At 47.8% G+C, this 14,902-nt stretch overlaps 1 protein-coding gene across 1 annotated transcript in view; it reads right to left on the bottom strand.

Moving 5' to 3' along the window:
- Positions 1-1,477: 1,477 nt before the first annotated feature.
- SIN3A (SIN3 transcription regulator family member A) overlaps positions 1,478-14,902 on the bottom strand; it is a 23,940-nt gene continuing 10,515 nt past the window's right edge. The window contains exons 11-21 of the mRNA XM_008946721.1: positions 12,722-12,932; positions 10,546-10,662; positions 9,588-9,826; positions 8,721-8,904; positions 7,965-8,538; positions 7,282-7,451; positions 6,057-6,230; positions 5,135-5,227; positions 4,692-4,786; positions 3,964-4,171; positions 1,478-1,708 (exon numbers count right to left, since the gene is read on the bottom strand). Coding sequence (XP_008944969.1) covers positions 1,478-1,708; positions 3,964-4,171; positions 4,692-4,786; positions 5,135-5,227; positions 6,057-6,230; positions 7,282-7,451; positions 7,965-8,538; positions 8,721-8,904; positions 9,588-9,826; positions 10,546-10,662; positions 12,722-12,932 — 2,296 coding nt within the window. The remainder of the gene's footprint in view (positions 1,709-3,963; positions 4,172-4,691; positions 4,787-5,134; positions 5,228-6,056; positions 6,231-7,281; positions 7,452-7,964; positions 8,539-8,720; positions 8,905-9,587; positions 9,827-10,545; positions 10,663-12,721; positions 12,933-14,902) is intronic.

Raw genomic sequence — 14,902 nt, 5'->3', positions numbered from 1 at the left:
TAAATATCTGCCAGTGCTAATCTTCTCTGCATAAAAAATACATATCCCCATTGTGGATTTTGGGAGTGAAAGGCACAGAGACCCACCCCACCCCTTGCCCTGCTCTTGCACTCACACAAACACAGGTGGCAGAGCAGCTCTATCAGATACTGGTCTGGTGACTTCAGGGGATGTTTTCTCCCATACTGAGAGGGAAAAATACATCAGTGCAATCAACCCTAGCCAAGTAACTTGGCAACACTTCCCAAAAACAAAGGTCCTTGGAGCTGGAAGACAAGGTGGATAAAAATTACCCACCACGAAAAAGAAAAATGAAAACATTTTAAAATTACGTACTATATATTTCTATATCTTAACAGGCTGGTAATACCTCAGTTGTATCCACCACACAATGCACACGCTGCCTCTGCTTTTTCCTCTCAGATTGTGAAACCAATTGTGTAAAAACAGTGGAGGTGCCCCACCTCTCCCTTCCCCATGCCCCAAACTGTGTGCTGCACAATGCCCTTCAGACGAGGAACGGGGCTGCAGGTGAACGAGTGTCCTCCTCCAGTTAAGAACAAAGACATTATTTTTATTTACAAAAAAAGGAGAGAAAAGTTTCCACACAAAAGCACTACAATGAGAACTCCCTTTGGTAAAAAGTGTAATAAATGTCTCCATCGGTCTGTCTGTCGGTACTAATTCTCAAGCCACCTGGTACTATGGTACACAAGAAGCTAGTACAGTTATGCTAGCACATCAAGCATACTTTCTTTAATAAAAAAAAAAAAAAAAAACAAACCAAACCAAACAAAAAAAAGCAAAAAAATTGACAATTTGTACATTTATTTACAAAAAAAAAGGAAGGGAACATGTTAAAATCGTGTTGTTCTCTGTTGTGTGTGTGTACGTACATGTGTGAAAAGCTGGTGCATGGCACTAGGAGAGAAAAGAAAAAGAAAAGAAACAGTTCCACTGGCACTAGAAAGGACAGACCGATCTGCACGGGGTGAGTCCAGCCTGGGAGGGAGGAGAGGGAGGCGAGAGGAGCCCGGGTCCCGCTCCATGCGGTGGGATCGGGCCGCAGCCCGGCTGAAGGAAGGGAGGAGAATCCGGTCGTGACAGGCACCTGGGGAATTTTGGAACACATCCAAGCGGTCCGCTGGTGGAGAGCCTCCGGTTCTCCTCCCTCGCCGCCCGCGGGGAGTCAAGCCTCACCACTGCTGGTGTGTACGAGCTTGTCGTGTTTCTCTGGGATGGCTCAGTTCAGAGAAGGGTCCCGCCTGCCCTCCGGGAATGCGTGTGGAAGCCAAAGGGCCGGCGGTCCCAGCGTCCCAACAGGGGGTCCTGCTGGGGACAGGTTGTACCGGCCACGTGTGAGTCAAGCGGCCGCATTTCGGAGATACGGTGAGGGGAGAAAGGCATCTTCCTCCTTCCCTTGATGCGCGCACACACACACACATCTCCCTGGCTCTTCCCTCGCCCCAGGGGGGTTTTAGGGTGTCTTGAATATCGTGCCGTATTTGACGCGGTACTTGTTAATGCTCACAAAGTGCAGGGTCTCTGTGTCACAGGTGGTGGTGCAGGGCACCAAGCCCTCCAACCCTTCGCCCATTAGCCACTTGTTTGTCTCGGCTGCCATTTCGCGAGGCACGTGCTCCTTGGTCCATTTGTCCACCCAGGCCTGGAAGCGCTGGTGCAGCCGCTTGCTCACTCTTTCGTGGGACTACAGAAATAGGAAGAGGTGTTAGGAAAAAGGCAGCTTTGGCCCCCAAACTGCAGACTCGGGACTCCCGAGAGATTTAATGCTCTTTGTTTAATGCAGCAGAGGGATACAGAACGCATCCTGCGTGAGCCCAGGAGCTGCACAGCCAGCACTGCGTCCCTCCTGCACTGCCCAAAGGGTGCTGCCTCCTCCTCCTCCTCACGCAGCTGGGAGCCAAGGTAGACAACCTTGCATCAGGGGACCCAGATGGTACGGAAAACAAGGACCAGGTCAGCTCTAGAAGATCAGAGAACTAGTGGCTTAACTGAAACATCAGGAGAGAGAAAAGCGTGCACATCTTGGAGTAAGAGCATCTGCTTAAGGAATGTAAAATCCAGGACAGATGGTTTAAAGCAATAGCTTGAAAGCCATGACTACAGTCATAACTAGAACCAGCAAATATAACGAAGCCTCAAGATTAAAACTTAAGTATTTTATGATTTGTTTTGTTCTCCTCCCAAAGGCTGATTGTTTCTCACTGTTAACTGTTAAACCCAAGGGATCTGCAGTAAAACGTAGCTTCTCCAGCTCCTCCAGTGTACTTCAGTAAGTGAGGGGCTACGCTGCATGCTATATAATTAATGGCTGGATAATTTGAATTCTGTTCAGACTTTCTGATAAACACCAGCACATAGTATCCTGTTTAATGAGACAGCTTTTCCTTGAGGTTTGTGCCAGTTGAATGGGATAGATGGAATTGAGTCAAATCCCTCAGTACAGGCTTCTTGAAGAGCCACTACTGAAATAAACCACTCCCATCTAATGTAATTTTTTTCAAACTTGTATTCAAAACTAATGAAATAAAACCACTGTTTGCATCTCATCAGCAAGAAACAGATGGTAAGTAGCTGGTTTTTTAGCATGACTACAAGACTAAACCAGAGCTGTGAGGGATGACTTCCTAGCCAAGAAGCGATGCCCACATCTCCCACTCCCTCACCTCCTGGTGAATCTTAGTGGTCAGTAATTTGCTCAGAAAAGCAAATTTAGTACACTGAAAACAATCTCTGCAGCTACAGAAGAAACTGCTGCTGACAGAGCTTCTCGGGTACCTCTGCTTCTAGTTGCTTAAGTCAGCAACTTTTGTCTGATCTGGCAGATATCACTTTCTTTTACATTCTAAGCAATGACATCCTGCTTAACATTGTGTTTTAAATAGATTATAATAAGATTATAGCAAACTATTTCAAACCTCAAGGCTAAATAGCCAAACTAGAACTGGAGTTTGCTGTTAAAGCTCCCTGGTTTTCTCTGCTGGATGGAAGTATTCCCATGGGATCAGAAAAGTAACAGTGTCAAAGCATTCAGAAGACCACATCAGTTTTCTCCAACCAAATCCTCCTGAATTGGGCTGATCTGGAGTCGCAGGCTGTTTTCATCTTGAACAAAAGCAATGCCCCAGCCCTAACAGATCACAAACAGCTCTACTCCCTGCGTCTCCTCTCACCCCACACACACTCACATCCTCCTTCCCACACCCCAACACGGTTACTTTTGGCACACAGAACCAAAAGCAAATTCGAGTAACTTCAAAACGCTAAATTCCAATTTAAACCAGCAATCACCAGCATTGCCTGCTAGACGTGAGGTGCCACAAACCCTCGGGTCCAGGACTTCCAAGCCCTGGAAAAAGACCCACAGAGACTCTTCTGTATCAGTGACCTCCTTGCTCTCACTCCTTGCCACAAAAACAGTGTTTCTAGAGCTGCTGCTGCTTGTTGGCCATGCTCAGCTGTGCAGGAGTCACCTGAGGACACCCACTCTCTGTGATGGTGGGAACAGGACACGATGAGGGGATGGCACCCAGAGGGATCGACAGGGACAGAAGGCTTTGGATGCTCTGCAATCCCTCTTTGGGGAGGCCCTGGAAGAACACACACTCTAATGTCACCACAAGAGCATGCAGAAGACAGGGGGAACAGCACCCCTGGGAAGCATCTCCTGGAAGAAATTTGAGACCTTATGGGCAAACACACTGTTCTACCATAACAGAACTCTTTGGAGAGAAGGAAGGACAAGAGTTAGAGGTGGAAGAAGAAAATATAACACCTTAGGAACATTCAGAAGATCTTTAGTGCCTTGGGAGGACAAGCTAGCACATGATCCTCCTGGCAACACAAAGACTGCTAAATGTTACCACTTGGGATCTGACCTTTGGGAGCAGGGGTCCCAGGAAACACCAGCTGCCCACCCCAGTCCTTCCCATTCACTCCTACCTGCTGAGCTCGCAGCAGAGCGGTCCTCCTGTACATGTAATCCTCTGATTTGATCACGTACACCATCTTGTAGGAGTTCAGTTTGAATTTACACTCCAGCTTGTCCAAGCTCTCCACGTTCTCCATGGACTTCTTACTGTTTCCCTCCTTCCCTTCCTTCTCCTGCTGCTCCCGACCACGTTGACACTTACGGATCCGCCTGAGATTCCTGCACATCAGAGAAACCCTCTTGGAATTAGTGCTCGCCCTCTCGCCATACTAGGCTGGATGCAGCTGGTGGGTCTGTGCTGGCCCATCAAAAGCCTGGCAAACAGCTTGGGGGCCATCTGCCCCTCGCAGTCATACAGGCCCAGACCCCTACAAGTCAACACACTGGGTTTATTTTATTTCTAAAATGAGGGCTATGGTGCAATCAGCTCCCTGCTCATGGAAAGCCCTGACGTGGCACCTGCTGTTTTCAGGTAGAGGGTTACTGTAAGCCAAGGCAGGACTGGCAAAAGGCTGATCTGGTGAGTCACCAGTCTTCACCCTCTCCACCACCTTTGGCCCAGGGCATCGCTCAGCCACAGGAGAGCAGGAGCCTGGGGTGGACCCGCAGGCTTTTAGGATGAACAGCAACACAGGACCTCTACACCGTGCTGCCAAGGTACTGACTTCTGTCAGAGCATTAAAATCCAGGTGAGACTCTATTTTACAGGTAGGGCTCAAGGCAGAGTCCGGCCACTCACCTCGGCAGGAAGACTGGCTTCTGGGCCAGGTGCTCCCGCAGCTCAGGGGAGGTAGAATCGGAGTTGACGTACCGCTCCACGTAGTCCGACCAGCGCTGGAAGCGAGCACAGAGCACACATCAGCCACTGCCCTCCCACCAAACCCCATGGGACGGTTAAGGAGGCTAAGCTGGAAGTTACATGGATGAGCACAAGGTCGCTTTTGAAGGCTCCATCCATCTTACCCCCAAAGAGGCAGCTACAACATTTCTCTATGTAGTTTTGAGGGGTTTCTAATACAAAATAAACCAAGAAGGATTTGCCTGCTCACGTTGCAGAAAGCTTTATGGTAGATCCTTATTTGTTTATTTTGTGCTAACAGACCACAATAACAGTCAACTGGACACACTCGTCCAGTGCACCCCTGGCCACCACAGTCAGCTCTCTGGAGAAGCTGCTCTTACCTCTGCCTCTACAGGGTCATCAGAGTTCTCCTCTTCTGTGTCCAGCAGTTCAATGGTTAACTGAACTTGACCTCTGCTCTGAATGAACATCAGCTATAAAGAAAAGGCAGAAGGGCCTTCAGTGAGAGCCTTCAAATAGAAAAAAAGCAACCTTTGCTTTTCATGGGGGCACAGGGAGAAGGAAGCAAGCTGGCATAGTTTTAAGGGAAAAAACTGTGCTGCCCACATGCCAGACAGCAACAGGAGAACACTCATCAAATACCACCACCCATGAGGAACAGGAAAACGGTAAAAGCTTTCTGAAAATCATCCTTTTTATGGTTGTTTTAGGAGTGGTGTGGGTCCTTCTTGAGCCCCCCAAATAAGTTTGAGGGCAAAGGAAAAGAAATTATACAGGCAGGCTTTTATCCCAAGTGCTTTACTCGCTGAGAAAGGACCTGAGCACTTCCTGCACCTTCAGTGAAGGCAGAATGGATTTGATTAGTGCAGCATAGTGGGTTTTATGCTGTCAGCAATGATTTAATGCCCAGTCACTATCAGCAGATCTCCCCACAGCTGACAGAAGTTGAGACACAAGAGAAATTGAGCTAACAAATTTAAACCTGTGACAGCAAAGCAGTCGGTGCGATAGAACCCAAAGGCATTGGTGAGGCACAAGGGATATTCATTGCTGTTCTAAGAAATAGTTCTCCTTGAAACCTCATTTCTGAGGGGCCCTTACAGAAGCATTAACCTACGTCTCAAAAGCTGGAGACAGGCCACCACCAAACCTTTCAGCTTGGAAAGCTACAGAAAACCCTCAGTGCTCCTGGGTGCCTAAAAAAGGCTCTTTGTTTTTAAAGGACCGGTGCCTCCCCCACCTTAAAAGGCACCCCCCTCACTGCTTGCTGCTTTTCCACTGCAGTTCTCAGCCTGACTTTACCTTGAAGCAGTTCTCCTCTGACATGAGCTGCTCAGCTTTGCGCTGGTATGCGGCCTCCAGAAGAGTACGAGAAGACTGGGAGGCGAGGAGACCTCCTGTTGCTCCATTGTTGTTCTCTGACAGGTAGAGGTCTGTTACCTGCACACAGATCTCGTCGCTCACTATGTGCTGGAGCTGCAAAAAGGAAAATGGGAGAAGCGTTCACCAGGGAGTCTGCTACGTGCCCAGAAAGAAACATGGGTTTAAGCCCAAGGGAAAAAAATGCTGAAAAAGCATGAGTTTGAGGCTATGGTTTTAGTAACTTCTTCCAGTTGTAGATTGTCATGGGTTAGGGCTCAAACAAGGACGTAGATGATCTCTGCTGCTGTGTGAAAAAAACACAGTATCTTAAAAAAAAATTAGCAAGTGGCAAAGTACAGCTACTTGGAGGAAAACTACCGCCAGGGAACATCCTGAGCAGCAGCAGGGGAGGAAGGGTCAAGCACCGTGACACGGTATATCCCCTTCCTCAGCAACAGGCTGCTGCTGTGTCTGAGGAGAAGGGTGGGAGATTTAGTATCAAACCCTTATTTTGTACAAGTTTAAAAATCAAAAGCCGGTCAACTGTCTTTTGAATTCAGTTAATCTCTGGACTGAAGTAAAGGGCTCCTGAAAAGCAACTCTACCCGTCTGCAAGAGTAAAGGCCTTTTGAGCCATACCACTTCCAGCCTCTTGTGTCTGTTTTCGTTCTTTACGCTACCAAAAGACACACCAAGAATTTTTCCCTTGGTCTCACATTCTTCCCACCAGTCCAATAAAAGGACTAACAGCCAAAATGAGCTACTCGAACAGCCAGATAAAAAAGACAAAGCTTTTCTAAAAAGGCCTGCATAGCTCCTAGAGCACCGATGAAAAGGAATGAAATTATTTAAATGTCATTTAATTCTTTTCCCAAGTTAAAGCTAGATTAGCTCTGGGGACACAATGAATACTTATATCCTAAAACTTCTGGAAAACAAAGGGAGAAGTCTATAGGCACAGAGAGGACGTTCTCAGTAATTTAAAGACATTAGAAATTACCTTTTGTCATCTCTCTTTACACCGGCATTAGCGGCGAGTTAAAAACCACGCAGAATTCGCCCGCCTACCCTTGCAATTCCCCACACAACACTCCCCCCCTCCAATCCAGGCCTGGGCTCTCCCTGCAGCAATGCACCCTGCTCCCTTCTCAGCCCCGGGAGCCACCTGCCGCACGATGCTCTGGATCAGCTTGTCCATGGTGAAGGCGATGTAGGCGTGAATGGTGAACATTTCGCGCAGGGAGTCCTCGTACTGCGACGAGTCCATGTTCCCGTCCAGGAGGTTGCGCACCATGTCCAGGAAGGCCGGGTAATAATCCTCCACGTCGATGTCCACTGCAACAGGAGAGCACGGGAGAGGTGAACGCACTGGCCCAGGAAAGGTCGCTTTGGGTTTTGCTCCTCAGACCACCCTGTCAAGCTAAAGTTACTGGAATAGGCTTAAGCTTGACTTGTACAGACATTTAAATGAGTCCTTTTAAGGCCATGGGTACTTGCAGAGTCTCTTCCCTTCTAGCTCTAGCCTCCCCCGTGAGGTGTTTATTTCTGAAAGCCTTTTTTTACAAAGCTTTTAGTTAGGGAACTCAAGGATACTTTTGCTACGCAAGTGTAAAATGAAAGCTCTTAGGAAATAACTGCCACGTGTTAACTGCTCTGCATTCCAGTCCCATGTACCCCCACCTTCCCACCTCCTCCCTCAGTTCAGTGCTGCCTGGTGATAATAAAAGAGAGATCCTCTCATTTTACAGGGCGGCTGATGTCACACGCCTGAAGCCACCAAGCAAGCCCTCTGGACACGCCACAAGCAGCAGCCCCTTCCCTCCCCAGCCCCCCGCAGAGGCCACTCACTGGGCTCCTTCAGCCGGAGCTGGATGGCAGGGCTGTCGCTCTTGTCTCGCTTTATGCCCAGCACTTCCCTCTCCCACTCCCTTTCCCGCGTCTCCTCTTCGATCTGCCGCTCGGCCTGAGTGCAGATCCTCAGCAGCCGCAAGCACAGGATCTGATGCAGCCGCATGAATATGTACCAGTTGCTGTTCACGTAGAAGAGATTGTAGACCTCGTCCATGCCCCGCAGCTTCTGGGCCGTTGTGTTGTTGAACATCAGCTTGGTTTTGGGAGGGCTGCTCCCAACACCATTGTGCTTTTTTGCAGCCCCAGTAGCCTCGTCCACATCCATTTCCTCTTCTTCTTCCTCTTCCACATCCGAGAGTTCACCCCGCTGAGCGAACAGCAGGTCTGGAATGAAGTGATACATGATCTGCTTGATTTTGTACTTGTCCTCTTTCTGGATGCCCGTCTGCCGCTTCACATGGTGGATGATGAGAGAGGCAGCGTCCTCCAGGATCTGTTTGTCTTCGTAGGCTAGTGATAGGTGTGGGCCTGTGGGGACTCCAGCATTGTCTTCTGAAGCCTGCTCTTGCCTCTACAAATGAGAAACACAGCATAAAAATTAGCCCCAAATACCTCTCTTCACCCGAGAGCCTTTCATAAAGCTTTGCCAGTGGCGTGGACTTCCTCTCCCATCGAGCAGTGAGCAACAGGAACTGAAACCACACTGCAAAGTACATAAGCCTGGGGGAAGGAAACTATTGGTGACCATCTTACCTCATCGTAGATGCTTTCAATCTCATTGAGGAGACTCTTTGACCTCAGGACCTTGGTATCATTCTGCTTGAAGTTGATGCCCTGGTGGTCCAAGGATTTCAGGTAATACTTCTCATTCTGCTCTCGCCAAACTTTATTAAATCCTCTCTGGGCTTCTCGCCACTCTTCCTCTTTCATCTTTAACCTTGGATCGAGAAAACAAGGGTGAGCTAGGAGGCTAACTCTGGGCATAGAAGGAAAATCTAGGCCCACGGTTTCTGGCCAGGGTTGAGAAGAGCTGAGCTCCATACAAAACAGGCATAAAAGCAAGCTGTCCCATTTATGCTTTACGGGAGGGGCACCCTGCACATGGTCTTTTGAGGAAACCGCTCTGGGTTTCTCCTGCTTCCACATCTCCTCGAGCTTCCCCAAGAAATTGCAGCATCCACTCCCTTTTCTTAGAGCTGTAGAATTATAGAATCATTTTGGCAGGATGAGATCTTTAAGATCATCAAGATCATCATCTTGACTGAGGAAGGGGAGGCTAACAACAGAAAATGGGCTGAGGGTGGTAGCACAGGCACCACAGTCTGAGCCCACAGACACGTACAGCCGAGGGATTTGGAAAGGGATTAGATTTACCCCCGGAACAACCCCCACAGTACAGCTAGTTTCCTCATCTTACATGCGATGCCAACACTGGGGAAGAAACCAAGTGTAAGAGGAGACAATAAAAGCTCTACGTCCCTCCCTGCTGAGCTATCAAGTTTTTCTTTCAGAAGGGTAATTCCTTCTTTCTAGGGCATTATTACGAAATGCAGCAACTGACCAAAATACAAAATATTCTTCGGCAGAGCCCCCGGGACAGGGAGCCAGAGCAGTCCGTACCTTTTCAGCACGATGGGAACAGCCACGGATGGGTTCTTCCGAAGTCCATCAATGATGTCAGCTGCTTTGTCAGCATATATCCTCTGGAGAGCCTTGCGGTGGATCACCTCTGAAGTGCCACCCAGGGTGTTGTCCAGCCGGAATTTGGCCTGCTCCTCGGCAGACAAGCGAGACAGCTTCTTCTGGATTGCCTCGAGGACGCGGATCGTTGCCAGGTTGGTCTCCAAGACGACATCCAGCTGAAGTGAACGGTGCGTTAGCCAACGTTGAAGAGATAAAACATGATACTTCACAGAGGCCAACATTTAAGTGACATGAAATGAGAAGCCTTGTGTGTTTAACAAGGTGTGCCTGAGCAGTGCTTTCCATGTTTTGCTGCTCTAAAATAATCCAATTATATTATATCTGCTACCTAGATAATATTGCTTAAGAATTTAAAGGCTACCAGCACGATACTGCTCGGAAATTACATTTCCCAGCTGGGAACAGAACACAATTGACAGTTCCTCTACAAAAGACGCACTGAATGTGAGCGTATTCAGGTAATTGCCAAGCTAACTTCCACTTCCAGTCAAGATGTCAATCACTTAACATCCCGAACGTATCGTTTTTCAGATTATTACAGACGATTGCACAATCTCGTGAGCTATGTGGGCAGTCAGAACAGAAAAGAGGCATCGATTATATGCTGGCCATTGAACAGTTTCAGCTGGAGCGGCATGAATGAAAAGCTCTGCACAAAAAGTGTGGGGCAGTAGCACAGCCTGGAACAAGAGGTAGTTCTGCTGCTGCTGCTTCTTGCATTAGGAGAACATGAGCTTTTATGCAGGAAAAAGGTGACAGACCATAGAAACAGATTCTCAGCAGTGGTATTAAAGGTGTAATTATCAAGATTGTTAACTGTTCATAGAAACCCCCCCAAGCTTTCCAAGATATGAATCAGGGAAAAATAATTTACCTCAAAACGTTCATCCTCACACCTGTAGATATGCTCTTCATATTGTGTCTTCTTGGAGCTCACGAATGTGGAGTCTTCAGACCAGGATGGAAAGGAGACCCAGGTGTCATTCAAAACCTTTGAGGGAGACAAGTGGAGACAAGAGGCACGATCAGTCTTTGAGGAGGTTGCACTCAGACAGCTTCTGATGGGAGGATCTAATTTCCCAGTTGGAAAAAGTGCATGTCCCTTCCAAAGCCAAGACACCATCCAGCATCCACAAAAGACGCCTGAACATCCAGAACCAAAAAGTCCAGGCAGTCTGAAAAACTCATTATCTGAAGCTGTGAGGAAGAACTTACAAGAGAAGAGAAAAAGGAAGGTGAAAGGAGCTTTTCCGTTACTTCAGATTAGTCAACTGCAGCTGGCTGGTTCACTGCTTGTGTGATTCACCATTGACAGCACTGGGTGGTCATCACATCAGACAGGACTGTAAGTACATGGTTTCCACCTCTAAATAAGGCTAAATGGGAATAGAAACCCATATCCCAGCAACACCTTTCCTGACAAAGCAGCTGAGCACCTGCAGCATTCACCACCTCCAAAACAGGAACACAACACTCAGAAAAACCCTCAAAGAGGTCAAAGACAAAGAAACAAAAATTTTGGCAGTCTAGAAAGCCAGGCCTGGTTTTCCTAAACCCAAAGCCTGAACAACTGAGTCTTCCTAAGTCAGGAAGAAAAGTTTGTAACTGTCTCACACAACACACTTTTGAGAGACATGTCAGGATTTTGATCAAAAACTTAGTTGTCTCTTTCTCAGGTTGTTTTCACTACCCTGCCACTGCTTCTGCTGAATACCTATCGCCACTGCTAACTGCATGACTTGTCACCCACATTCATCCTCCTCATCTCTCAAGGACACAAAATCATGATGGTCCCAAATGGGAATCTCCTCACTATTTGTTACAGGTGCCACTGCTGACTGCAGTCACCCAAGCAAGAGATTTCTGGGGCTCTCTCCTCCTCCAGCAAATGCTCTTAAGCCACATATTTATTAACTGGCCCTTGGTAAGAGTCCTGCACACTCACCTCCAAAACACCTTCGACACCAGTGAAGGAACAGGATCAGCCAGTACCATTGCCACTTTGATCAAAAGATCATTACAACACATAAAAGGACTCAATGAGGACATCTGATCCTGCAGGACTTTGCTGGGAGACCAGCTCTGTCTCTTGACCAAGGTGGCTGGTTCCCTGCAGGGAGCTGATTTCCCAAAGCAATGCACCATTTCTCAAGACAAGAGGTCTTAGAATTGCAGGTGGAGAGAAAGGAGCACGTGAGGGATATCTGTGAGAATCTGCCTACAGAAAACATTATTTTCTTTTAAGGTTGGACTAGAGACAACTCCAATAGTTGTCTCTAGTTCTAGTTCTAGTGGGAACTCGGGTAAAAATGCAGCAATTGAATTACATGCTACCTTGTAAAAGATCCCCGAGATCACATTAAGACCACACAGAAAACCAGGTCTGCCACCTCCTAGAGCGTTTAGGTTTGTTATCTTGATGTTCTTTTCACTCATGTCATACTACATAAAACATAGCTATCTTATATTTTACTTCATTTAAACATTGCAGCTGTTTGGTTGTTTTTCCCTCAGCTGCTCCCCAATGCTTCACTCAACCCTTTCAAGAGCACCACTGGAGAAGAGCTGATGCCAACTATCAAAGCCATGTGGGTATTGCGACTCCCACCTTCCAGCATAACCCATTCCTAGACTGACCCCTCACCCCACGCCATAGCTCCTGGACATGATCCAGACACTTGCAGGAGTGCCAAGTGCTCACTCCCCACTAGGAACCCCTCAGGGTGTGCTCACCTTGGGCTCGACACATACCATGATGATCCCAAGCCAGGATGGTGTGTCCACACACACCTGGGTGGGGGAGCAGCATGGCTCTGTGCCGGATCAGTGCTGCTGGGTCCCAGCTCCATGCCCAGGGCTGGTTCTGGGGCACAACTCTGCTGCACAAGAGCGGACACGCCCTGACATTCTAGGACACTTTTCAGTGCAGCACAGGGATACAAAAGAAATTCCCCATCCTGTTGTTCTGCTCCACTTGTCTTTCCTCCATCCTTTCAGGAAGGCTGGGATGAGCCCTCCCCTGGCACGCAGTTCCCAGCTGAGAATCTTACCTCTTTACACAGCGGAGTCCGCCCCGTGCACTTGGGTTGCTGGTAGCTCTTGGGTAAGGCTCGGTAGCTGGAGCCAAGCCTTTTACAGGAGGCATAGTCTATCTCCATGGCAATCCCCTCAGTAGCCCGTTCCTTCGGATATGTCTCCATGTGAACAGATTCCTTATACCCCAGAAAGTTTTTAAACCAAGTGAACAGTTCTGGGAATTTCCTACAAAATAAAATTAGTAAAGTGAAAAACTAGCTAAGTCGAAACCAGACAGTGCTGAACATTGATGCTGTGGCTAGAATTGATTGCTACACACAGCCTATACCCAAGAAGACCCTCTGAAAGATCCGTCTGGTGAGAGAGGACCCTCTCTGCTCATTCCCACTTCCACAGATCCCAGTCCAATGGGAGGTGAGAGCCTGTTTGTTGATCGGGTGGTGGATTGCCCTCCTGGTGCAGCTAAGGTGCTTTAGGATCATCCCTTCATATCGCCAGGGGTACACAGACAGGCACCAATATATCCTCATGGGTACAGTCCCCACAAGACAACTGATCAGCAAGGAAAAGCAGCCAAAGCTCTCAGGTGGCAGGGTCACATCTGGGTCTCCCAGACTACCCTGGCAGCAAATTCAGGACAGATTCCTAGTCGCCTGCCATTTTTCTTAACCTTAAAACAGACTTGCCTTTCCAAAAAGCAGCAAGAAGAAATGGAAGAGCAAATGGTTTCAGAGCTGAGCAGTCACTTCCACTAGAGCTGCCACCAGACCAGCACAAACTGTGAAGAAGCCTTTGCCTGCAAGGCCTGAGTTAGCCTGTTGGTAGGGAAGTCTTCTGAAGAATTTATTAGTCTAAAATACTGCATCTGTTCAACCCCTCTTATCTCATGCAAAGCTCCCGCAATGTGAGGAATTGAACCTGTTGCTGAGGCTAATTGAATCACCGCTCATTTATTGCTTTTTCATTACATGACAGAAGATAACATCCAACTCCAGAATAAGAAAACTGGATTGTACTTTTCACAATACAGATATTCACTGTTATAGCTAGGACCACAGGCAGTAGATGGGAGTATTTTTGTCAAATATTTCACCATTCCTAGCTAAAGGTAGCATCCTGCTGATGCCTGACTCCAGTGGAGCTACAGAGAGTGGAAGCTCCTCAGGGCAGTTTCCTTGCACAGTGCAATAGGGTCCTGAACCCAATTTATGTTGCTTTTGCCTTCTCCCTTAGAACCAGAAATTCACCTCACAGAAGGAAGGAACATTAATCTTGCTGCCCACAGTTGATGAAAGGATATTGGTTTGTTTTAGCTGATCAATAGAGTTGTTCTGTACACTACTGGCAATTCTGGAAGTCCTAACTCCTATTTAAACTATAGTACCCCTTAACATTTTTGGCTTCACGACAGAATTCAGCTTCTTTTTGGACATTTTAATGAGTTTATGTCAGCACTCTTTTTTTAGGGGACATTCCCTATGTAATTAGACAGTCAAACTTTTTTCAGATTAAAGACTCCATGGCTCCAGAGCAAGAGACTGCAATAACAGGCTGTTAAATAATTCTGTTTGCTCTTCTGAAAATGAAAGAAAGAAACCCAGCAAGAAGGACCAGCACTGCTCTTGAATGCTGCCTGCCAAGCCATAGTGAGGAACCCTTCTTGCACCTCCTCTTGGACAGGGAACAGAAAAGGGCAGTGCAGGAGAGCATAAATTGGAAAGAAAACTGAAGCAAAGCTTTTATTGCCCTTCTCTAATAAAGTAAAAGCCTGAAAGCCTAAAGCACACAGCACCTGAACAGTATTGGCCACTGAAGGGCTTCCAAGAACTACCAGTATCTTCTTCCTGCCCACAGAGCAGTACATGGCACCTCACCATGTACATCTGGGACACTCAGGATGAGCTGGAGGGAAGAGGAGACCAAAGAAAGTTCTGTCACAGAAGCAGCTCGTGCAGCCATTTAGTGGACAAACTAAGCAGTGGTAGGCTGTCCAGATGGAAGTCAAGCCAGCCAACAGTGCAGGGGGACTCCATCTCAGATGTACCCTACGGCCCAAGAAACCACCACTTGGCTCCCAGAACAGCGTTCCTCCTCCTCTGTGCCATGCAGCCACACGAGATGCACTCCCCTGAACCACCACAGAAGTCACTGTTTCTTTTCTGGATTCATGACAGCAGACCAAGGGGATTAAACTT

The sequence above is a fragment of the Merops nubicus genome, unplaced genomic scaffold, assembly GCF_000691845.1.
Source record: "Merops nubicus isolate BGI_N331 unplaced genomic scaffold, ASM69184v1 scaffold22630, whole genome shotgun sequence".
In the NCBI taxonomy this organism is placed as follows: domain Eukaryota; kingdom Metazoa; phylum Chordata; class Aves; order Coraciiformes; family Meropidae; genus Merops; species Merops nubicus.
Note: the sequence above shows the minus strand (reverse complement) of the source record. Positions and strands in the feature narration are given on the sequence as shown.